Raw genomic sequence first — 27631 nt, 5'->3', positions numbered from 1 at the left:
TTTAAGTTGTTAAAAGTTATTGCAGTTGTTTATCAACTAAAAAAAATCTAATGAAATAAAATCAATTTAGATGAAGTGTGTTGCTCAAGTTATTTCTGTACCAATTATATTTATTATATTTTTATTTCACCGCATTGACTATTTTTAATTTGGTATAGGAATATTAATGCAATTTTCTATCCAGCCTTAATACATTTTCCTATGAACTTCACAGGCACATGTAACATGTAAAAATTTACAATTGTTCTAAATGTAAAAAGAAAAAAAATGTAAAAGTTATTGTAGTCATTTATAAACCAAGAAAAATAAAAATAAAATCAACTTAAATTAAGTGCATTGCTTATGCATTGATTATTTTTCAATTATATTTATTGGAATTATATATTTTTATTTTTCTACATTTTCTATCATAGAGTGCACTGCACTGACCATTTTTATTTAATGTGGCATGTGAATATTAATGCATTATTTTGACCACCTTTAATACATTTTTCTATGTACTTCACAGGCAAATATAACATGTAAAAATGTACAATTATTGTAAATGTAAAATGCAAAGAAAAAAGTTATTTTAAGATAATGTAGTTGTTTCTAAAAAAGAAATTAATGTAAAAATCACTGACTTATGGCTTCAACAGAAGCATATAATACATTTATAAAAATAAAAATGTTTAATCTTACTATTAAAAATATCTCTCTTTCTCTCTATACATATATATGGAGAAAATAAATTAGATGTTTAATATTATAGATGTTATACTTGTACATTTTCTACTTAAATGTAAAAAAAAAAAAAAAAACGTAACATCCTCTAAAAATATAAGCTGTCCGCATACTGAACAAATCCAGTCACAGTGTGCTCTTTGATTGAGATAAACTCAACAAAAGATTACACTACTTCTTTCTTTAGCAACAGTCTGAAAGGAAAGGACAAAAGACAGTGCGTATAACAGATGCTGGAGATATGAAATGGACACACAGGATGGGAGGGAGGAAGAGTATCGCAGCCGTTCAGATGCTATGAATCTCCACAGTGTTTAGACAGAACCGAGCAGGTCTGTGCTCTCAAAGAGAGACAGGGAAGGAACCGTGTCTCAGGAAGTTTCAGAGAAGGTACAAAAATTCAATATAGCCTTTGTGCTGAAGACAAACAGGTTGTGCACACCCTTCAGAGAGTGCTGGGAAAAGCCGAGTTCAAGGCATCTGAAACACAACACAATGTGGCTCGCATTCTTTGAAGGGACGGGACAACAAACACACGCCATTGTTCCAGAGTCACACTCCCGGTTCAGAGGCCGTGCTTACCGTGTCCATTCCAGAGCCGTGGGACGTCCGGCATCCAGCCAGGCAGGGGGAGACGTAGGTGAGGCCGTTCTCACCGCACACGGGGTCCCAGTTTCTTCTGGGACAGTCACAGATTGTGTTGCAGGACGCCAAGAGATATTTGTCCTCGTTGTACAGACTTTCTGTCCTGTTTGTTAAACGTAACAAGCAGATTGTTACTGGCTCATCCACCTCTTATCATTTAGCAATAATTAATACCTTTGTGTCATACAGGTCAGTAAAAAGATCACTGTTGACTTGCACTTCAGTAAAACAGAAATATATATATGCATCATCTGAAAGCTGAATTGATGTATGGTTTATTAGGATCGGACAATATTTGGCCGAGATACAACTATTTGAAAATCTGAGAAAATCACCTTTAAAGTTGTCCAAATGAATTCTTAGCAATGGATATTACTAATCAAAAAAAAAGTTTTGTTATATTTATGGTAGGGAATTTACAAAATATCTTCATGGAACATGATCTTGACTTAATATCCTAAAGATTTTTGACATAAAAGAAAAATCTAATTTTGACCCATATGATGCTATATTGGCTTTTGCTAAAAAATATACCCCAGTGACTTAAGACTGGTTTTCTGCTCCAGGGTCACACACACACACACACACACACACACACATATTTGTTTATTTAATTTTTGTTTTCTCAAGAGGAAACCTCACTCCCACTAGGAGTAAGAACTATTTTGAAGTTGATTTGTGATTGGTAGATCTCTGTTGGATTGAGAATCATACAATTTTCATCATCAATATTCATTAATTATCAGTAAATGTATTGTTTCATTTATAAGGCCTGCTTCAGTAATTCATCATTTTTATGATGTGTTCCAATCTTGGCATAAAAAGGATTTTCTTTCATTTTACGTTTATGTCTATTTTATTTTATTCTCACATTATTTTAATCAGTTCGATGATCGATCAGTACAAAAATTATGATAACTGTCAGAAATTATTTTGCTTAATATATGGGTGTAGGACCACACAATGGTCACAAGAGGAAAAAATGGTCAAAAAACAAAACAAAAAAACAATTGTGCTGCTCCCCAGGCAATTCCCTAAGTCAACTATGCCATGGGCCCTCAATAGGGCAGATTACATGAACTACTTGGACTAGTCTTCACCAAGTCATTTTTTTTCATTTAGGAACTTTTTTCGATCGATAACCCATTGGCTAACCGCAAATTGGTCAGACTAGATTTTAAGACACAACAACTGTTTTTATGCAACTGGCCCCAGATTTGAGCAGAAGCCAAACTGAAGGTCTCATCCTACCCATTGTATGACCTGGTGATGCCGGCCACACTGGCATTCTCACATCCCATGGCAAAGAAGAAAAGCGACAGGAAGTAGCCCAGGAGAGACGTTCCCAGCGCAAACTTGGCTGCTCCCATGATGCTCAGCTTGAACTTCTTCATGATCACTCCCCCGAGAACATTCCCAAAGCTACGGCTGGGATGTTGATCACTCCTGAAAAAACAGACGGCATCAGGAAAATCTGGATCAAAGGAGCAGCATCACCGATTTGAAACAAAGGCGACGGGTCATCTTGTGGTTGAAAGGTTAAGGGATACAGAATAGGTTTATTTGTTTTCCCTCCGTTTGATTTTCAAATGCTAATGCCGTTTCCCGAAATGCACAACTGTCTCCAGTGTCTGCATACATAGTGCTGATATTATTTTTGGATTTCGTTCTCTTACATATGCAGTAATGGTCCATATCATACTGTGATTTATCCGAGCTATAAAAACATTTAGATCTGATATAAGAACCATAGATTAATATTCAACACGCATTAATAAAACAGAATCAAAACACGTAGCTCTAAGGTCACAGCTGCACTGTGAACTGTAATATATCTGCGTGTTTAGAGGAAGACGACATACCCATTAAAAAGTTGGCTTTGGATGCTGACTGTCCGTAATGTTGCTCGATGTATTTCGGCTTGTATGTCACCATACCGATCAAAGAGTTGAACTGGATGATGGTGATGCAGAGATATAAGAAGTAGACTGGGTTCCCCAAAAGGGATCTCAGCGTTGGCAAAAAGTCTGAAAAACATGAATACAAAATGTTTAAGAATGATGCAAATACACTGAGCAAAATTATAAACGCAAACACTTTGGTTTTTGCCCCCATTTTCCATGAGCTGAACTCAAAGATCTAAGACTTTTTCAATATTTTACTCTCAAATATTGTTCACAAATATGTCTAAATCTGTGTTAGTGAGCACTTCTCCTTTGGCAAGATAATCCATCCACCTCACAGGTCTGGCATATCAACATGCTGATTAACTTATTTAATCTATCACGCTTTTATGTCTCATAGTCTGATATAGTGAAAATATGGAGGAATAAACAGCTCACTTTCATTCAAAATCCCAAACCGAGTAAATATATGCAATTTGGTGCAGATTTATAGACAAAAAGTGGTGAAATTCTGATCAATGAGATCTTTATAACAGTACAGCAGATACCATAAAATGCTATAAATATCAGCGTTCACTCTATTTCTCCAATAATATATCTTAGGTAGATGACAATGAAATGATACAAACATATATTGCAATGCAATCTAGTGCTGATTGAGAGATGAAGAAATAAATGGTCCTCAGAAGATGTAAGATGTTTTGGAGGCTTGGGAAAATCGTTAATAAAAACTTAATTTAAAAAAGTATATAAGGCATGCAGTAAATGACGTACTACAGGTTTTCAGTAGAATTTAGATCATTTAGAGGCCTTAGACATTCAAATATGATACAATAGACTTTATAAGGCGAAAATAAATGCCAATTGGTTTGATATTTAGCAAATTAATGCAATGACATTACAGCACTTTACATGGGTCATCAATATCCAAATGTGCTTTTTTATGCAGCCTGGACCAGCGCAGACGTCTGATATTTTAGATGGTGAATTTTTCTGTGAATTCTAGGTGATTTACCTTTGGCCATTTCTAGGAAGTTCGCTGGCTCATCTGCCTGGTGCTTGTGCTCCAGCAGGGGCGAGTCTTTGATGAAGCTGGTCCGCTCTGGAGAATACTTGGCAAGCCGTTTCTCTGGCAGGGGCAAAGACTTGGGCAAGAACCAAAACGGCACCGCCGAGAGCAGGGTGATGAATCCTGCAATAAGGTATCCCAGCCACCAGGCGCCTACCCAGCGTGCATCTCCCGGGGTGATGCTAATGCTCTCTGTGAGAAGACAGTCACACACACACACACATATGTCAACAGTGAGAATACAGATACTACGAGGCTTACTGCAGCTTGTCACATGTTCAGAATATTTGGGCCAGGCAGACAGCTGAGGCAGATGCAGACTGTGATCCACAGACAGTCTTAGATGTGTCTCGCGCTCTCTCTCGACGCTCTCAGCTTATCATGCATGCTCAGACAGTCTCCATGTTGCCAGGAGATCGAAACGTTTGTAGCATTTCACATAAACACGGAATGTATCAAGCACATTTTCTTTGGCACATTTAATCCTGAACTACAAAACGAGATGTTCAGTGGAGTGCTCAAACTGTTATTTTTCCATACAAAATTCGGGAATTATGCAACAAGATTTATAAAAGCAGCATGAAAGTGGTCTATATGACTACTGCATTATATAATGCGAGTCAAAATTATATAATGGATCTGTCCGCTGCTTTTGACACAGTTAACCACCAGATCCTCCTGTCAACTCTATTGGCAAAAGGCATATCAGGAAAACCGCAGTCCAGTGTTTTGAGTCCTACCTCATAGACAGGTCCTTCAAAGTATATTGGAGAGGTGCGGTGTCCAAGTCTACTGGGGTGCCTCAGGGCTCAGTTCTTGGACCACTTCTCTTTTCTGTCTACATGGCATCACTAAGTTCTCTCATTCAGAAACATGGCTTTTCTTATCACTGCTATGTTGATGACACTCAACTCTAACTCTTATTCCATCCAGATAATCGGACGGTACGTACTCGCATCTCAGCTTGTCTAAAAGACATTTCTTGCTGGATAAAGGACCATCACCTTCAACTCAACCTTGCCGAGACAGAACTGCTTGTGGTTCCATCAAACTCATCATTTCATCACAATTTCATTATACGTTTAGGCACATCAACCAGACCATATTACTAAAATTACGTGGTCCTGCATATTTGCTTTATTCAACATCAAAGAGATCGGGCCCTTTCTTTCGGAACAAGCTTCACAACTCCTCGTTCAAGCTCTTGTTCTGTCCAGGCTGGACTATTGCAATGCTCTCTTTGCAGGTCTTCCAGCCAGTTCTGTCAAACCTTTACAATTAATCCAGAATGCATGAGCAAAATTCATTTTTAGTATGCACGACACACATGCACGTGTTTATCTGTTTGCACTGTGACATGTTTTTTGAATGACAGAGTATCACACAGTTACACAAAAATATTAAACAGCAAAAACAATGTTTTCAAACTTAACAATAGTAAGAAATGTTTCTCGAGCAGCAAATCAGCATATTAGAATGATTTCTGAAGGATAACGTGAATGGAATAATGATGCTGAAAATTCAGCTTTGAACACAGAAATAAATAACAGTTTACAATATATTCACATAGAAAAAAGCTATTTTAAATTGCATCAATATTTTTGATTAAAATGCATCCTCCCTACAGCATTAGATACTTCTTTCCAAAGTGTATTCAAAAATCTTATTTATGTAATCTTTAGTATCATTAAATGTAGAAATCTCTATAGAAACAATATTCAAGCAAGGATTTATGTTTATGATGCAGATGTTGTAGTCTGTACTTTGTTTTATTGTCCATTAAATAAAATTAAAGCCAAAACATTTGATATTTAGGTATGTGATATAGTTTTTATTGGCTGAATATTTACTATACAATATCTTACAGCTTAACTTTACTGCCAAATGTCTTGACTTCAGGGTGTAACGCTATATTATACATGAAGGAACGGCCCGTGTCTCCAACACACATCATTTCACATACAGTAAATAAAATTTGCAATGCCAAAAAAAGAGTTCTGGAAGGAATCAGCGTCACACATCATGATGCACTGATCACTGATTTCTGACCCTTCTGTGAAAGTACACATGCCCATATCTAATATTAATATCATGCAATTTAAGGATATTACATGTTTCAGCTTATGTCCCCTTTAACCTCTCAGTCTCATTCCAAAGGCACATCTCATCCAAAACAGCTGTTGGATAAATCGCAGCTTAACATTTATGACCCTTTACATCGTCCCAAGTTAAATAAAGTGCGCATTCGCATGCCAAAAACACACTCAGATCCAACATAAACAGCCTCTGCGGCTTTCAAACAAGAAACAACAAAGTTTCTTATTTCTTCCCGCTTTTGTTTGAAATACAAACAAAATAAGACTAATATGAATAAGCTGAATTTCCTCCAGATTTCCTCTCGACTTCACAGCGAATTACTTCTTTAAAAAGGAGTTTGAGTTTCACTAGTCTAGCCTAGATGAACCCCATGAAAACATATACAATAGAAGCATTTTCTATAATTTTTTGCTCTTTATATTCAATAAAACCTTGACTTGTACATTTTCAGAGATGTACGAGACAATATTCAAAGCATTCAAGTCATGCAACTGAACTCAATGACTCCTTTAGGAAATAGTGCATCACTGTTTCACTCACCCATGTTGACAAATCCAATGTCCACGTATATCTTGGCACAGACGGACCCCAGCAGGTAGCCAAACACTGGGCCGATGACTGATATCGTCTGGACGCATCCTAATGCAGACAGCAAGAATTGATTAGTCTGGGCTGTTTACCAAGAAAGACCATGCTCCCTAGGAAAAACAATTAATACCAGGAAGCCGTTAAAGGGCAAAACAGTCTGGGATTCTTTCTGAATGCATGTTAATCGATGAAGCAGCAAATGCATATCTGTCCTATATTCACTCTAATCGTATATGCATGAACAAACGTGTAGATGTACCGATGTAGAAGGCTGCGTTCTCCTCCAGAGCGTGATCATCGATGTATGAGATTCCCAAAGGCTGCACTGGGGTCTCGCCGATTCCTCGCAAGATATTCCCTAGGAAAACATAGATCCACATGGACAACCTGGACTCGTGTTCGCAACCTGAGAGAGAGGGAAGAGGAGGTGAGAATGGTTGCAAATGACAGGCATTTCAAGGAAGTGAAAAGTCAGATATACCAGATATAATGGGACGGGATAAACAAAGCACGACAGATTATTGCACAGCCATGCATCTCGAAAAAATGGCCTAATATTAGCTAATTTGGTGATGCTGAATTAAAATGTCAATGTAAAAAGAATGAAAGTTTTTCAAATTATACAAAAAAAAGAAGCCAAATGCCAAGTTTTGTGTGTGTGTGTGTGTGTGTGTTTTGAATGACAATATTAAAATGCATAATTTAACTTACAATCTGCAAAGGAGACTGTATTTAATGTCAATAAACTTCACCAAATAAGCTTTTTACAAAGTCTGCTTTTCCTGTCAGTATCTGTAGTACAGTAAATCACCCTCAGAAAGCAGAAAACATCAGGGTCATGTCTGCATTTTTTTCCGTCACTAATTCTAACCTTGAAATCAGGATTAGGCATCAAATAATGTCCTACATATGAAAATCAGCTGAGAATTGAACAAATAGATGTAACCTGGCTAAGATGAAGACAGAAATCATGTCTTAATGGCAGTTTTTCTGGTAATTAATGGATAATACAACACATAAATGGTTGTAAATGTAAAAATACAAAAAAATGCAAAGATTTTATAAGGAAGTGTGCCATGCTCGAACAAAACAGGCAGTATTTTTGGAAGCAGCACTCCAAAATCTGTAAGAAACAAGTATTGGTTTCATTCAGCAGATATGACGCATTGGCATAAGATAGGACTATATTAAACCATATGAAGCGCTACAAGGCCCCAGCGTCTGTTGGTCCCCCTCTGGTTTTATAACTAGTTTAACCAGCAAGACTCATAGATGGTTGTGTACCTGAGCTCGGTCCTGCAGTAGTGCTGGGTGCCGTGGCCAAAACACCAGAAGCCACTGGACATGGAGAGACGATACTGCTCGAGTTCACAGACGTTTGAATTGATGTCTCAAACTTGTAACTGCATATAAAACATCAACAAGTTGGCAGCAGAAATCAGAAACCATGTCACATGACACAACAACAGGGATACAAGATAGAGATTGATGCAACACACACGTTTAGGTCAGTTTAATTTGTGAACAATAATGATGATGGAAAAGATCACGAAAAAAATAACCATAATAATATTTCATTAATATAATAGTAAAAGTGTTAGTAAAAATAAATACATATTTTATTTTGTCAATAGTAAGGACAGAAAAAAACATTGATAATTAAATAATAAAAAGTTCATTTTATATATATATATATATATATATATATGTATATATATATATATATATATATATATATATATATATATATATATAATTATTATTTAAGATGGAAAAGGTGTATTATAATATAATTACAAAATAGATAATACAAATATTATTTATTTGTTTATACTGTCAACAATAAGGACAGTAAAAAACATTGTAATGATAATTAAATAATAAAAATAGTTAGTTTTACACACACACACACACACACACACACACACACACTTAGGACCATGCGATATTTCAGTTTTTCTCTTTTAATAAATCTGCAAAAACAATTCTGTGTTTTTCTGTCAATATGGGGTGCTGTGTGTATATTAATGAGGAAAGAAAAGTAATTTAAATTATTTTAGTGGCTGCAATATAACAAAGAGTGAAAAATTTAAGGGGGTCTGAATACTTTCCGTTCACACTGTGAGCATGCTGCTGCCGTAGATGCATTACAGAATGCATCATTTCTATAAATAATGTACTTCAAAAACACTGCCATACGAAACATTAACATAAAATACAGCATGTCAAGGAAATTGCACTCGAGTGTCTTTAAATACATCCGAGCTGTGGTGCCCTCGAAGAGCGGCATGTAAAACTGAAAACCTGGCACACTTTCAAGGTTGAGACTGCATGTTGATTTACAAGGATGAAGTCAAATTTGAATGAGTAGAGCGAGGCCATGCACAATTCTGTTTGTTCTGTATATCAACTAAAAGTGTTTCCTTGACGCAGCAGCTTTACGATGCAAAGAAACACATCTGATAAAGAAACGGCACACAGCATCTCACCACAAACACACACTAAACACGACTCGATGGCATCCGTGGGCTGTAACGAGATTAAACTGGATCCATGTGACCCTGTAAAACATCTCACCCTGCTGACATCACACACATTTTCACTTACAGATAAAACGTTGGCTTACCGTCCGATTATAAAATGCGGCAAGGCAATTAGAAAAGTCCCAAGTGACATCAACAGGCAGCCGATGGCGATGATCTTCGGACGGTGAAGTTTGGCACCAAAGTAACTCACGAAGGCGATCACCAACAAGTTACCTAGAAGCAGAGAATGAGAAAAAGCAATTCGGGGAAACATTCAATGATGCTGAAATTGCAATTGAGCTGAGAATTAAACAAATTATTTAAAAGAAAATCCAAATAAAAAAGCATTATCTTAAGGAAGCAGCTAACCTTAAAGTGACAGTTCCCCCAAAAATTTAAATTCTATCAGCATCTTAAGTTGTTCCAAACTGGAATGAGTTTCATGGAACACAAAAGAAGATATTTCGAAGAATGTTGACGGTAGCCATTGACTTTATAGTATAGAAAATAAATAATAAGGTAGTCAATGGCTCCTGTCAGCTGTTTGGTTACCAACATCCTTCAAAATATCTTATTTTTTGTTTAAGATGAGAAAAACTAACATCAATATAGAAGATCAATATATAGACCGCAATCTTCACATATCTACTTTATTCTACAGAGGATTTTAATGTCATTTTTAGGTTTAATCTATGACTGACATATTGATTATTTGATAATTTTGAAATAATCTCTGAACAGAAGACGTGATCAAACCTAAAGTTTAATAATCCAATAATGGGTTGTGTACATTTTCTGTTTCCAAAACTGTTAGGGGATATTAAAAGAAAAGTGGTAAAATTTTTGAATAACGGTCCATTAGTTATTGATAGTTAACTACTTTAGTTAATATGATCTAAGCAAGAATAATCCTTCTACAGCATTTATTAATCTTAGTTGATGTTAATTTCAACATTTACTAATGCATTATTCAAATCAAAAGTTGTGCTTGTTAACATTAGTTAATGCACTCTGAATTAGCATGAACTAACAATGAATAACTGTATTTTCATTAACAAAGATACAGTAATAAATGTATTGTTCATGTTAATTAATTAATTAACTAACGTTAACTAATGGACCATTATTCTAAAGTGTTACCGGAAACGTTTACCCACAAATTAAAATTTGCTGAAAATTCAGTCACTCTCAGATCAGAAAAGTTATAGATGTTTTTGGTTCTTTGATCAGAACAGAACATTTTTGGAGAAATGTAGCATTGCATCACTTGTTCAGCAAAGGATGCTCTGCAGTGAATGGGTGCCGTCAGAATGAGAGTCCAAACAGCTGATAAAAACATCACAATAATCCACACCACTCCAGTGCTTCATTTAATGTTTTGTGTGTTTGTAAGAAACAAATCCATCATTAAGGCGTTATTAAACATAAAACATTGCTTCTCAAGTGGAAAAAGTGGTCTTGTCTGAAAAATCTGCACAAATCAAGCTCTAAAACAAATAAGTGGCTAGATTTTGATGTGAGGGACAACATGATATTAACTTTTTCACACTGGAGGAAGCGTTATTACAGATTATGACCAGAAACGAGGGTTTGAAGTTAAAAACGTCTTAATACCGGATTTGTTTCTTCCAAACATGCAGGTTTTGGCTTCACAAGACGTTAACTGATGGACTGGAGTGATTGTGGATTATTGTGATGTTTTTATCAGCTGTTTGGACTCTCATTCTGACGGCACCCATTCACTGCAGAGCATCCACTGGCGAGACAGTCATGTGTTGCTACATTTCTCCAAATCTGATGAAGAAACAAACCTATCTTCAAATGAATTCTCAGCAAATTTTCCTTTTATAGGTGAACAAGTGTAAAATAAAAGCAATTCTGATTTGTGTATTATTTGGTACTGGAGTGAACGCACGTATCCGCTCCACAAACTCTCCCAAATGATTTCTACACGATTGACTTCTTTGTCCGTGAGGAACATTTATTGGCAGATATATTTGGATTCTGAGCTTCACGGCTCCGTGAACGGAGGTCTTTGTGAGGACGATTATTGCACAGTTCTGTACACAGCGTGGCGTTCAGGACAGCTTCAATAAGGACAGGAATCCTCAGACATTTAGACGATGGCTCAGTTTGTGAGGAGGTCAGTCGAACCAAAAAGAAACAACTGACCCAAAGCTTTACAAGACACACAATCGCACACAGCAGCCTTTGTTTGGCCTGTTTCTAGCACTTGTTGAAAATTGGGACGCAAGGCAGTGAGACAGTGTTGCTAACTCTGACACATGATCTCTGCGAGGCTTCACGCCGTTTCCCGCTCCTATGGAAACATGTGATGTGAGCGGCGTCTGCGGCAGTGTGAGCAGGGTTTATGTTCGCTTTCAAACTCTAGATTATGATTTTACAGTACATGCACATAGATGAATAAAGAGCTGAGTCACTTCTGAAGCTTTGATTAAAACAATCTTTCTATGGTGTCTTTGATGAAGAGGCCTCCCTTACAACATATTTTTTTATTTTTATTTTAATCCTGGCATCCCTGCACACCTGAAAAAGTCCAAACATAAATTGATTAAGATTCTGGGAGAATCTTTATGATGGTAAATAATAATATAATATGTTAATAGTAATATGTAATATTTTTTAAAAATATGTGATCAAATAATAGATTCCTATTTCATTTTTATTTTCCAAATATTACATTTAGATAAATATTTTTAATTTTATTCAGCAAGGATGCATTGAATAGATTATTTATGTATTTTTGGAAATATTATATTTACATGAATTAATATTTGTAATTTGATTCAGCAAGAATGCATTGAATAGATTACTATATATATATATATTTTTTTTTTATATTATACAGTATTCACATTAATTCATATTTGTATTTTATATAGCAAGAATGCATTGAATAGATTACTATTTATAATGTATTTAATTATTAATTTTATAAATATTATATTTATATGTATTTTATAAATATTTGTAGTTTTGTTCAGCAGGAATGCATTAAACGGATCAATATTTATATTTTACTTTTTGTATATTTTATATTTACTTTTATTATATTAATAGTAGTAATTTTATTCAGCAAAAATGCATTGAATAATTAATATCAATATTTTGTTTATTTTGAAAATATTACTTATAAATATATATATTTCCTAAATATTTCTACTTTTATTCAGCAAAAATGAATTAAATTGATTAATATTTATATATTTAAATATTATACAGTATTCACATTAATTCATATTTGTATTTTATATAGCAAGAATGCATTGAATAGATTATTTACATTGCATTTGTGTTTTTTCAAATAGTATGTTTATATTTATTTTCTAAACAATTCTAATTTTATTCAGCAAGAATGCATTAAATAGATTAGTATATTGATCGGACTGATAAAATTTATCAAAAGTGAAAAGTAAAGACAGTAAAGACATTTATAATTAACAAAGATCTATTTCAAATAAATACTGTTCTTTTGAGTTTTCTGTTTATCAAAGAATCAAAGATTATGACCCTGCACCCTGGTAATACCATATTTTCTTTGGGACCATGCTGTATATCAAAGTAAAGCCTTTTATTGCAATGTAATGATTTATGCATGTGTATGCTTAAAAATGCAATTTGCATTTGTGAAGACGAGTGTTTTACGCTGCAGTTGTGACTTGTTAACGCGTTTGCAGTTGCATAACTGTCCAATCTGTGGGACGACTGCACTGCAAACGATGACAGGCGTAAATTGCAGCACACATGGTGTGTCTCAGTATTATTTTGCGGATGCCGTGAAAAGCTAGACGAGAGCCTTGGCAACTGCATCGAAACACAGCGTAAGGTCTGCTGACGCATGGAGATCCGGTTCTTACCTATTTCAAAGCTGCCATCAATGACACCTATTAAGTAACTGGGGATGTCGAAGCGTCTTTCCAGCTGAGTTATTGTGCTTTTCATATAGCTCCCGGATAATGCCTTGGCGAAGTAGGCAAAGGACAAGGCCACGAGGAACATCTGTAAAGAGACACAGAAAGAGAGAGGTTTTATTCGGCAGATGCTGCACTCGCACTCTCCCTCATTAACCTATTTTTGGACATGGAAGCAACTCTTCATTAATATGCATTTAAAATCGTAGGGGATAAGAGAACCGGAGTAAAGATGGAGAGATGGAGGGGGGATGCATTTCTCAAACTGCATTGCATTATGGGTAGTGGAGACAAAAAGCGGATTAGGGGAGCTTATGTCACGCTCTTGAGCGATGCTACTGCATTCAACCACGCCGACTTAAGCCTCCATATGAGAAAAACAAGGGGAAAAACGAGTCGCTGTTTTTGATGATGAAACACAGACACTTTTATCGTCTGTTGCTGGGGGTTTCTGGGCCAAAATCAAATCAAGGTTTGGCCTCGGCACAGGGGTGCATCTTCACTCGTGGGGTTTCCCGCACATATGCACACTCCCTGCATTAATAATCAACAGAAAGGTGGAGAAAAGAAGGGTGAAGAAGCAAAAAAAAGAGGGGGAGAAAAGACGAGGCCAGACGAGACGAGACGAGACGAGACGAGACGAGACGAGAAGCCTTTTGATGATCCAATCGTCAGCTATACAGTCGTCTTTCAACCCACACTTGAATTTCCCATGTACAAAGATGAAGAAAAAAAGAGCTGAATCACTTTTTAGAAGCTCATCGGTGTAAAACTTGATTAAAACAATATTTTTAAGATCAAATAAAAGTCCTTTTTTTTAATGTACCATTACATTTTTTTCATCCCTGCATTTTTGTAATTATCACTATAATATTTAATACATTTTATAGTAAATGAATTATAAAAATATCAATTAGTATGATTTCAATAAAAGTATAAATAATATAAAATGATCATTTCTAATATAAAAAGTATATACTAATTATACTATTTGATAATGATCATTTAAAAAGTTCAGGGGTGCTAGATTTCTGTGTAATAAAATGGAATAACCCAGGGAAAAGGTATTATAACACACTTACTGAAATCTGTTTAATACTTTGTATAAAATCCTATATAAATTCCAGACAAATTGACATTAATAAGGCATTCTCCAGATGAAAAATATAATACTGTGTTAAAATTCCCTTGCCCTGTTAAATATCACTTGGGAAATATCTGAAAAAGAACTGATATTTAATAGTGGGGCTTAATATAATATAATATAATATAATATAATATAATATAATATAATATAATATAATATAATATAATATAATATAATATAATATAATATAATATAATATAATATAATATAATATAATATAATATAATATAATATTTCTCGGGCAGCAAAGCAGCACATTAGAATTATTTCTAAAGGATGATGTGACACTGAAGAAAATTCAGCTTTGATCAAAGGAATAAATTACATTATAAAATATATTCACATAGGAAACAGTTATTTTAAATTGTAAAAGATTTTCAACATTTTCACTGTATTTTGGATCAAATAAATGCAGCATCTGCATAAACAGACTTCAAAACCATTGTCAAATCATACCGACCTCAAACTTTTTCCAAAAAAATCAACCCAGGCAAACCCAGCTTCAGAAAACTGTCATGTTTGATTCATTTCAGTCCAAAATAATGACAAGGATATATTTTCTAACATCTATAATCAATCAATCAATTAACCAACACTGTTCTTCTCATAAAAGTGTTTACAGTCTGCGTCCTTATCTTAACCAAGTTTTCACGACTTTGTTCTGGGTCACGCAACCCTGCGTCATAATGGATTGTGTTCTTCGACTGGGACTCGAGCACTCACATTTCTGAAAGATTTATGCTTACTTTAGGGGATAGCGCAAAGCATGCTGGGATTTGGGAGGTTATTAAAGAACTATAATGTCTTCTCTCTCTCTCTTTTGGTTTATTCCCTTTATCAGGGCTTGCCACAGCGGAGTGATCCACACAATTGATTTGGCACATGTTTTACGCTGGATAAAGAACTAATGTTTTAAAGAAGGATAACACAAAGAGAGGGAGTGTGAGAAAGAGTGCGTAATGCACACTGGATGCTTCAGGCACGCCACACATCAGAATAGAAACACAGCTGAAAGGTGAACAGGACAATCACCTGTTCAATGAAGTTTGGAAACATGATAGTTTTGAAACGTTTTTAATCTCCTCTGCTCACCAATGCTGCATCAGTGAGCTCAAAATACAGTAAAACCAATTTAAAATAAGTGTTTTCTATCTGAATATAGCCTATTGTAAAATGTAATTTATTCATTTGCTAAAATGTCATTTATTCTTGTGAATTTTCTGCATCATTGCTCCAGTCTTCATAGTCACATGACCCTTCTTTCTGAACGCCAGAATCCATGCACTGACTTCAAATGGCCATAAATTTACTGTCAATGCAGTGGCACGTCCCTCATCTCCTCGGAGCGCAGTTTAGATCACATTACACATGGCCGCAGTAATCTGACCGCCAGCCAACAGCAACACGTGCTCGCCATGGCCTCTGGGCTAATTTTCAGCTTTTACAACAGTCCAGAGATTTCCTCACTCAGGAGCACATGGGTCTCTTCACGCGCTTATGGATTTCCCAAGCATGCGCCAGAGCGGCCGTCATGCACTGACGTCTGGAGTTCATGCTCCATAGCGCTGGAACAGCACAGAACTGAACACCTTTGTACACTGACGACTGTGCAACATCATACAGGCACATGGCTTCTCCTTCCATTGCTGATACAGAAAAAAGCTCTGCAAATGATTCAGATAAAGCAGCACAACTGGTCTTCAACAAGCCCAAAAGAGCCCACATCACACCTCTCTTTATCTCCTTGCACTGGGAGCCGCTTGCAGCTCAACATTAAGTTCAATACTGATGCTTTCATAAAGAACAGCCTCAGGCTCAGAACCCGCCTACTTCCACTCACTATTACGAATCTACTTCCCCTCCAGAAGCCTGAGATCCGCTCGTGAGCGATGCCTCGTAGTACCATCACAGAGAGACTCAAAATCATTTTCCAGAACATTTTCATTTACCGTTCCAGGCTGGTGGAATGATCTTCCCACCTCTATCCGGAAAGCTGAATCCCTGACAATTTCCAAGCGACGGCTGAAAACTCACCTCTTTCATCACTTCATCTGACTTCATCATCAAATAAATAAATAAATAAATAAAATACTTTCTCTGTCTAGCTTGTTCTTATTTAAACAATGCTTGAAACTTGGTATCATGAGCACTTCCTGTGTCTATTTGCCTCTTTAAGATGAATCGCTTTATGCATTCCCCAATTGTAAGTTACTTTGGATAAAAGCGGCTGCTAAATGAATAAATGTAAACGTTAACATTTTATAGAAGAATTTCTAATTCAGCGTTCCCTCACTTTTTGACTAATGACATTTTATATGATCTTTCCAGTCTAATATCATTAATGGATATTAATTTGTACATTAATTTATGTATCATATTGCCATTTAATTTTATATATATATATAAAACCATGCATTTTCAATAAAATAAACATCAACTCATATAAAACAAAATAAATAATAAAATAAGACAAAATAAAAAAAACGTATTTTATTCAGGTAGTTGCCAACATTTTTTACAAATTTGGGTTGATTGTCTTTAACTAAAACCATACAGTAAATATTAACTGAAATATAAAATAAATATATTTGAAAAACAAACAAACTCGTCAACATTTCTTTTTTTATTCATTTTAAATTTAAGCACTAGAACAGCTAAATTAAATAAACCCAAATTTAAAAACTATTTTAACACATTTTTTTAAATGACTAAACTAATAATAATAATAATAAAGAAAAACAAGTAATTACATTTTTTTTAAATGCAGGGTTATTATAATAAATAAAAGTAAAAAAGCCAGCTAGCAAAGGAAGCATTTCTCATTTTCATTTAGTTTAAACTTAAATACGAAAATAACTAAAACTAAAAACATCAACACTATAGACATATTTAAAAAAAACTAAAACAATTATGAAAATCACAAAAACACAGCACAATTACTAAAACAAAAATATACTAATGATAATAAAAAAATGCACAAAAATTTGATTCTTAACAAACATTTAACATACAGAAATTTCAAGCCATTGTAATGTTTTCGATGGGGAAAAGTTTATCTTTAATAGTTTTGACATGTTTATTAATATTTTTTTTCACAGCTGTAGCGACTTCCAGAGATCAGATTACACTTCTTAAACCCTTTCTTTAGACCCAGCAAAACCATAATTAATAAATATTTGGTGTTGGTAAGGATCATAAATGAACTGTAACTAAATGGACTGATCCCCAGATCTTTGAATGTGTTTTTTTTTTTGCTGGATATGACAAAATGTCTTATTTTTGTGTTACTGGGAGGAAAACTTGTAGAGCTATAACACCACTGGAAACACTAATCAGCTTTACCATAAGAGTCTCTATGAGTACAATTACAATACCTTCATTCATCAGATTAGCCTGTGCTCCTGAAGCATGCAGATCATTTCTAAGATCAGACCTCGAGCTAAAGCAAAGAATTTGGAAATCAGAACAGGCCTCCGTGCGGTTTATTCGAGGATTATGATGAGGACACATCTAAGATGTAATTTACCGCAACTCGGCATGGTCTCTTTTCTTAAAAATGGCCTTTTCATTGTGCTCGCTCCTCTCGTCAGCTGTGCAAAATAATCTGATTCTAAGCAGCTTTTACACTGTTGTCTCATGCAAATTTAATCCCAAGCAAAAACAGGCCCTAAATTCGGATCTCATCTGTGCCGGATCTTAATGCATGTAGAAAACTATTTATGTCACTAATTAACCACTGAGCCTTTCAGAGTCTGTCATAGCTCATCTGAGAACTCAACAAGAGCTCTTTCTGAATGCTAGTCATTCACACGTTAAAACCCAGAGGGTCGGAGGTTCGATACTCCTAAAGAGTCAGCTGATAACATCTTCTGCTTTTGCTGTTATGCGCTTTAAAAAGGCATTTAACCCCTCGATGGCCTAGAGAGCAACTTTAAGAATGCACTCTTGGATTTCTGCCATCATTCATCATATCATTTGCTATAGTTTGATGCAAAAGCTGTATTCTTTTGGTGCAGGATAGTGTTTGTATATGCAATTATCTGTATAACAAACATGTCATTGAATAATTAAAAAGTCCAGCAATCGTTGCACTTAAAATATAAACACATCACTTAAATAGCAGCCGTGCATGATTGTGTGCAATGAAAACAACAGTGTACTTCCACCTGCTATCAATTAGCATTCGCAAACAGCCAATTATGGTTTAGTGCTCAACTACATAAAGTGTTTCTAAATCATTACATGGAGTGGCTAAAGACATCTTTTTATTAAAGTTGACATTTAACTTTTAAATGTAAAAACTGGGCACACACACACACACACCCATACACACACACATATATATATATATATATATATATATATATATATATATAAACACACACATTTTTTTCTCTACATAAAAATAGTAAAAAATCTGGTATTTTATCAAAAGGTACTAATATGTGCACTTTAGCCTATAATAAATTAAATTAATAAAGGTACTAATATGTGCACTTTAGCCTATAATAAATTAAATTAATAAAGGTACTAATATGCAATAAATAAGGTAGAAATGTGCACATTTATTTTGTGATCAACTTTTTTATTTTTAATTCAAGAGACAACATCAATTCAAACAAATGCATTTTAAAACAAACAATTAAATAATGGTCAGTTTCTTGCACAAAGCAATCGTTTTGCTTCATAATACCTCAATATATCATCAGGAGCCACATGGATTAATCTAGTGTTGCCTTTATGTGTTTTTTGATCCTCAAAGTGCCAGTAATGTTTATTAAGTGATTTATGATCGATAAATACCTCCATGACGGAAATCTGGGTGATTAGTACTGTATGTTTTAAAATTGAGCTTGAGTAAACCTTTACACTATAAACTTACACTACATCTACTGGTGCACATGACTGAGTGTCTTATACAGAGAGCTGAATGGATCTTCTGTGGCCGCACTCATGTGTTTATGACAAAGGAACTGCGGAGCATGACTCTCTCATTATTTACATCGTTAGCCATAATCATCTCATCAGGAGCGCTGGCTCAAAACCCCCTCTGTTCTCGGTGCTCAGCTCTTCAGAAGAAGATTCCACCACAAACTGAAGCTAAATCTTGTTTGGACTCAATGACGTCACAGCGCCAGAGGCCTTCAAAGCAACAGATATACCGACGCTTCTGCTTCAGCAACCATCACAATGTTATAATTGATAATAAAGCTCCTTTGGGTGTTCAAGTCAATAGATTTACCTTGAGGCTTGAGCAACAGGGCCGAGCCGAGCTGGGGCCATTCTCCGGTGACCTTCTCTCCTTATTCGGTGGGTCCATTTTCCACAAGAAGATCTCGTTTTCTTTGGGTGATGTCTCTCTAATGCAGTTTCTTGGCATTTATGCACGCACCCCTGAAAGAGAAACAGTTTTCATATGTTTGTGATCCATTTCTCCTGCCACAAACTGCTTTTCGCAAGAATATGTTGTCCTTGTTACAGGTTTAAATAGAATTTGACACAGAAGTTCTGAATTGTGTTCTCGCAATGCAATTCTCGTTCACTTCTTATAGACGGATTGAAGTGACAAGTCTAAGAATAGCAGCGGAAAAAGATCAGCTCCCAGGAGAAACGTGCAACTTTATGCGGAGAGCATTTTCTCCTATAACATCCTGGTACGAGTTCCAAAGCAAAATGCATGTTTGAATTGACGAAATCTTGGGAAACGTTGCAGTGCCGTTGCATTTAGAATAATTGATACAATGAAGTCTAGTGGAGTACTGTGCAAACTTCTCTTTGCAAGCATGTAAACAAAGGCCTGATATATGTGCTCATCTAATCTAATAGCACAGGCTCAGTGTGTACAGTATGTACCTTATACGTCACTTTGGGAATTTTAATCTCAACGACCAATGCCAAACGAAACCAATGAACTTGTGCAACACATGCATTTAATATCTTAAGGATTTAAACTCCAAGTTAGTTTCTGCAAACACTTCTTTGTGAGTCATTATTTTACAAGGAGTACAATTAAAAATGAACAAACTTGTTCCCTAACAGCACCTAACAACTCTTAAATACAGTTGGGGAGATTAATATATCGCTCATATAATGGTTATTTTAGTATCACTGAGATACTTTTATAATATATTAATGTATAGTTTTATTTAACTACAATAAGCCTGCTGTCATAAAGTCTGAAAGATTTATTGGTTACAAAGCAAGCGAGTAAATGTTACACAAGTTGAATAAAACTTCAAGCTTTTTTGACAAAGTTATGATTGAACTATCAACCATAACTTAAAGTGGCAACTTGTGTTATTTGGTAAAAAAATAAAAAATCATAACATCGGGTCCTTTATAGCTCACATATGCAAGAAGCTCATGTAAGCAACTTCTATAAGTCTCCAAGGCTTCTTGAACCTTATGGGCTGGTAATTTAGCTATGCATGCTCTGATTGTACATTCTGATTGAACTTGATGAGTCCTTGAGCGCAGCCAGTGCAGTAAATGAAACATCAACCAACTATAAATATCAGAGGCAGCTTTCATAAATCATGGGACATATAAAGCATGCAACTTAAAAATATTGCAGCTCTCTTCACAACCTGAGATGATTACCTTAGTCGTTTAGCCGATGCTTTTTCTTCTTTTCTAAGTCACTACACTTATTATTTCAGGGACAGTCCCTGTAGAGTAACCTGAGGTTATGTGTCTTACACAAGGACACAATGCTTCATGAATCAGCTCTTTGTAGAAACATACAAATAATCGGTTTGACTGATTTTATTAGGTCTGTAATATCATGTCTAAATGACCAGGTTTAATTTGTTTCTAATGAAATACACTCAACAACATCATAACACCACAGTTCATTTGTAAGTGAAAAGCACGTAGCAGTCTAATATGTGACCATTCACATCACAAAACTGCATACATACATATATATACACACACACATTGAATGCAGAAATCATAATATTTATATAGAATTTAATATCAACTTTCCCTGTAAAAGTTATTATTTGATGTTGCAAATAAATCTCACGGTCACATTTAATGATTGTTTACGATTATTGGGAATTAATAAAATGTGTGTTTGAATCTTTCATGACATCTAATGATCTGTGTGGCCTTAGATCATTTCATAACGTTTGTGAATTTAAGTTGTATATATAAAAGCAATTCGGTCATGATTTAAATTAAAGTCATGATGAAAACACAGACACTTAACCTTTTATTTATGGTTTGAGAGAGACTTTTAATAGCCTAAAAACATACTTACCTTTGAAATGTGAGTGATGATCATTTAAAATTAAAAAAAGGGTAAAATTCTGCATTTAATCATACAAATAATCTTTAAACAAATTGGCTTCGAACACAAAACCTTTTCAGCTTTGTATAAAGTTGTAAACAAAACTTAAGGTCACTGGAGTACATTTTACAATAAATTATTTCTTATAGAAATGATTTTCACTCAGAAATTGCTACATTTTACAAACAATCACGAAGGATCCGCAAGTAACATTGAATCGAACATTGCATTTTGAAGCATGAAAACTAAACTAATATTTTCTGGTAAAACATACTCCAAAAAAATCATTTTACAGTGTATTTCAGTCTTCAGAGTTTCATGCTTAATTAAACCTTTTTTGGTAATTATTTGACAACAATTTCTAGTGCAACTGTGTAGCAGCAGCCACTGCAGCACACTGCACAACTTTTTAGAATTAATGCATGGCATTCATCTCGAAACTGCGAGCTCACATATACATCAGACGCATGCAGAAGGTAAACAGTCTGTAGTCTGGTGAACTGATGTGGATGAGTGGTCATGACAACCAGTGCGCAAGTGCGTCTAATTAACCAGCAGCTGATATGAATCCAACGAGTGACCAGAGAGAGAGAGTAAAAAAAAACATCTCACAGACTGTTGAATGTATACAATCGATAGCACAGACTGATTGTTAGCAATGAAAAACGCATTAGAACCCACATGAGCATGCATAATAAAAGCACGCTATGTTAATATAATTAATATGTCAAGTATAACATGCACAATAACTCGCAATCGTTCAAAGTAAGCTAGTAAACAGTACAAACACACGGCAGTCCACATGCAGACCTACTTTTAACGAGCAGATGTTGTCTTTCTCCTCTTCTTACACAAACGCACGCAGCTTTGCGCACCGCCAGACGCATTTTAAACCATGTCATGTCTGGTGCGCAATGCATATCCATAATTTGTAAGCGAGAGATGAATTGGGTCAAACGTCTCGTGTCTGTCTTGGTTTATACAGAAGAACAGCTGCGTTTTACTCACCAGATCTCACTTATCATATACGAATGCGCGATCCGGTCTCGTCTTCTCGTGGTTGTTATACAATCTATGGATATGTGAGTGTCCCCGGTGGTCCAGAATGAGTGCGTACGGAGCAGATCATATGTGTCAGATGGAAAGAAACTTCCCACGGGCTGCCGGAGACGAGGAAAGGCACTTGGTCCTGGAGGTGTTTCCAAACACTTCCACTCACATCCGATTCCTTCGCGTTCAGCGAGTAGTTGAATCTATTTGACGTCAATCTTGTAGGTTTCTCACGAGCCTTTCCTGAGAGGTGAGATAGTTTCTGGACTGGATGCACTGAGCTAAAGCACGTGACGTGAGCGCGCACAGAGGCTCTGGATGATCACATCACGCGCGCTGACCGTCTCATCACTGTTTTATAAAACGGTGACACTTTATCTCACACGGATGATTCTAGACAGACCATTAGATCACCGCCAATTCATAAAATGCATGACATGACTTCTTGCTTGTGGATGAAAGTTATCCAAATAAACGCACTCGGTCATGATTTACCCTACGTTAAAGTCATACTGAGAAACACAAACCGTGCAATTAACCCTTGAGAGGCAGCAGGGCTCTTTTTTTTAAAAAAAAAATCTCAAAAGCTTACTTCAAATTAAAATATGGGGGTTGATCATTAAAGATTTTCCTAATTTAATGGTCTTCTGATCTATTGCTTGTCTACAACAGGCAGGTCAAATATTTAAGAATATCTGTAAAATGGGGTTTTATTATGTCAGAGGAACATGAAATCAATTTTAAAGGATTATTTTATTTATTATGCATTATTATTACAATTATTAACCTATACATTTTAAAATTATTTTATCTGAGACCCTACACATAGATAATTTTTTTTAACAGAACATATGTTTCATAATATCTGTTAAAATGTTGTCCATTATGTCAGAGGAATATTTAAAAAGAAAAATGTATATATATTATTATTAATAAATCTAATCTTAAATTGTTTCATCATAAGGTCTCGGAGACCCTGACAAGTACATTTTTATGGATCTTTATTTGTAAAACATGTTTTCATTATGTCAGAGAACATTAAAAACATGCAAACATTAAAATATGCATTTTTTAAAAATTATTTTATTGATTATTTAGTTATTAATTAGGAATAAAATATTTGTAAAATATTATTTTATAAGAAGGTTTCTGAGACTCTAAACAAAGTCCATCTTAAAAGAACATTAAATGCATGCAAACATTTAAATAAGCAACTTTAATAATTATTACTATTTTATTTATCATTGCATTTATTGTACAATAAATACACTTTTTAATGATTTTCAGTTTTATCACAAGGTCTAGGAGATCCTGAACATCAATTTTAACACAACATGATTAATGTGCAATAGTATATTAAAAGCTAACCTGTGTGCCAGTGCAAAATCTGAACACATCACTGTTACAAATATTCCGTAAAATATACGGTAAAAAAACGGCAGCTGTGGTTGCCAGAAATATACCGTAAAAAATACGGTAAAACCGTTTTTGGTTTAACGGTTTTATACCGTAAATAATACAGTTACATTGTTGTAGGTTTAACGGTTTTACTTTATATTTACAGTTTAATACCATAATTTAACTGATATAATATTAATATACAAACTTATTGAAGCACTGAAATCTGTTTTGTACCTTTGTATTACACTGGTAACCACCAAAAGCAGGTGGTGATGAGAGACTCACGTGGTGAAACAAAGCCAATCACAAGCAGCTTTTAAATAATAAGATACATAGAAGGTGCACGGTGTCATTCACACAAGCACTAAACACCATCCTGGTGAGACTCATTAAACTGAAATATGCAATAAACATTAATTTAACAACATTTTATGTAACATACAAACCTAATAAACATAACAGATGAGAAAAAATTAAGAAGAAACATAGTTATTTCAAAGAAAAAACATCACATTCAAACAAAATTTGAAATGCAACGCAGAGAATTCTGGGAACGTAAGTTTACGGGAAATTACCGTTAACCAGTAAACAGGTTTGTACTGTAATTCCAACAGGTTAGAGTCTAAAATGTGATCCTTGTTATTAAGCTCAGTCTGAGCCATGTTTGAATTTAAAATGAACATAATCAGTTGCTAGCTTTTGCTGTGATAACTCACTTGCCTTGCTCGAGTTTCCAAGCCCTTTTCAGGAAAACCTTGCCTGCGAATCAAAAGTGACGTCAATGTGAGAGACAGACCGACTGCCTCATTCAATGCCAAAGCAAAATGTCAAACTGTGAGTACAAAGTCAGTCATTCCTCAAGGCCGTTTATCCGTCCCCCATCCTGATCGATTATACCGAGCCTGGACTTCCAAAGATAAACATTTCTGTAAGGAACGGCTGGCCAAACATATGTGTATACTCATCCAGATCATATTTATCCACAGCCAGATGATTTTGTTTCAGCCACATACAGCCATACTTCATAGCTGTTTAGAAAAACATTAATTTTCTTATTTATTCAGTCTTATGGCCAACATGGAGTCCTCATATAACGTGTTTTCAGGAAAGGGTGGATAGAGGAGAGACAATGCATATTGCCTTGTTTCCATGGAGATTACCAAACCATAATATGACAGTTGTCATAACCTTCTGACTGTGGATTACACACATCCTACTCTTGCTGATACGTGGCTTGTCCATGTAGACTCAACGGCACCCAAAGGATAAAGCCATTAATGGACCGAATGTCTCTGTATTTCTGATATGAGATGATGCAAAAAGCATTATTATTAAACGCAATGCCTGTCTACTTCATGTGCATAATCGATAATCGCTGTGAATAGAAAATGGAAATGCATTGCATATTTAATTTTTCAAAAAAATGGGAGAGATGGTTTTTTTTTTATGTATAAATGATCAAGAAAATTGCATTAAGCATTAGATTGCAGCATTTTCTATACATCAATACATACAGACTCTAAATGCATATGCAATCAGTCTAATCTGTGTAATTAAGCTATTAAAATATAGGCAAAAATATTATTTAATTACTATAATACTCATTAATATAATGTATAATATTAACAATAAATCATTATTCATTCATTTTAATTTTGCAACATTATCCAGTCGTTAATGATCTATTTTGAAACTATTAAATATGCAATGCATTTTCATTTTCTATTTACAGTATAAATATCACATATTATTAATGTATGAAAATATGAATTATGTATATAGATGGGCAGTGCATTTAATACCATAATGCTATGCATAACTATTTAATAAAAACAACTTGTTACTGAAATGAAATCATTATGTATAAAATATTATCAAATGATTGGATTATGTTTTAATATAAAATGCTATTTCAGTCTTACTACTTCAAAATGTCATATTTAATTCTCTTTATTAACTGCATTTTCTTTGTTATTGCTTGTGAAATCTACGAGCAATTTCTGAGTGAAAATTGGGTCAAAGTCAAGTTTTTTTCAGTGTGTTTAAATATAAAAATAGCTTTTTTTAAATGTGATTATATCAACTTTTAGCCTTTAGGGACATTTCAAATGTAAAGAATCTTACTGTCGAAAGTCAAACAATACTTGTTTATCCACAGACCTCTAGGAAAGTGTTTCTTCTGGACAGAACCGATCCAATCAAGTACTCTGATCTGGTTTTAGATTTCTCCGTCAGTAATTTCAGAGAATGGCTCACGCCGTGTAACTGATATGTGCTGTTTAATATAGGCATCATGAGTATAACTGAGCTAAAATAAGACAAATGCATGTCAGGATCCTCTTCACACAGGCGCTTTACAGGTTTCTGCGGCTTGGCTTTGACTGAATTTGGCCGTTAGTAATCTGTTTGTGGTGGTTTACAGTGGTTTGAGACGGTTTGGAGAGTTTTGGCCTGGTATTTCTAATAGGATTTCCCTAATCCATTCTCACCCGTCGCAGCGGCCTGTCGAACAAACGGCTATTTCAGCTCCGTACTCCTGACATGGTGCTTTATAACTGGGTTAGCCCGTTTACAGTAACACGACAAAACAAGCACAGGGATAATCTATGACGTTAGAATAATAATAACAGCTGAGAATATGAATAATGTGCTAATTGTCCTGACTCGAGACTTTAATTCTTGCATGAGGGAGTCAACTCAATAGGTTTCTTTGACTCGGTGCAACTGGTATATTTGTGCAATCTCATCTAAAGAGAAGATTTATGACTTCATGCATAACATCTCCTCAAGTCCTTGAACTGATTGTGTGCATATACTGTCGAGATACAGTGTACCGCCGTTTGCATTTGAGGGCCACGTGTGACGTCATGAGCAGATAGAAAGGAAAGTATTAGTAGACTGTTCTTGTACATTATTTGTCTGAAGCCAAAGAATCAAACAGCAGAGGCATCGCTAGACCCTTTTATGTTACTGTAAAATAAAATACTGCTGTAAAATATTACAGATAAATCCTTGTGTGTCAATGGGACTGATGTATAAAACCTGAGAAACAAACATGACTCTAAAAACTGACTCTAAATATAAATTTGATGAAATATAAAGGATTATGCTGTTAATTTTCATGGATTTTGGCTTCACTACTATGCATACAGATGCATCATCCATCTTTTTTATGGTTAAAATATAGGTGAAATTAAATGTATCTAATTAAATAAATAATATAACATTAATATTAAAGATAAATGTTATGAGATTT

The 27631-nt window shown here is 34.9% G+C and overlaps 1 protein-coding gene across 1 annotated transcript in view; it reads right to left on the bottom strand.

The window, feature by feature from the left end:
- The window catches only part of LOC113059525 (solute carrier organic anion transporter family member 1C1), a 28748-nt gene extending 5356 nt beyond the window's left edge, over window positions 1–23392 (bottom strand). The window contains 12 exon segments of the mRNA XM_074559862.1: window positions 1306–1471; window positions 2620–2776; window positions 2779–2814; window positions 3231–3395; window positions 4288–4533; window positions 6979–7077; window positions 7286–7432; window positions 8311–8429; window positions 9653–9785; window positions 13430–13571; window positions 19873–20024; window positions 22933–23392. Of these exon segments, the coding sequence (XP_074415963.1) occupies window positions 1306–1471; window positions 2620–2776; window positions 2779–2814; window positions 3231–3395; window positions 4288–4533; window positions 6979–7077; window positions 7286–7432; window positions 8311–8429; window positions 9653–9785; window positions 13430–13571; window positions 19873–20010 (1548 nt within the window). The 5' untranslated portion in view covers window positions 20011–20024; window positions 22933–23392.
- Window positions 23393–27631: the final 4239 nt, after the last annotated feature.

The sequence above is a fragment of the Carassius auratus genome, chromosome 4, assembly GCF_003368295.1.
Source record: "Carassius auratus strain Wakin chromosome 4, ASM336829v1, whole genome shotgun sequence".
Taxonomy (NCBI): domain Eukaryota; kingdom Metazoa; phylum Chordata; class Actinopteri; order Cypriniformes; family Cyprinidae; genus Carassius; species Carassius auratus.
The sequence above is the reverse complement of the archived record's forward strand: the minus strand, read 5'-3'. Positions and strand labels throughout refer to the sequence as shown.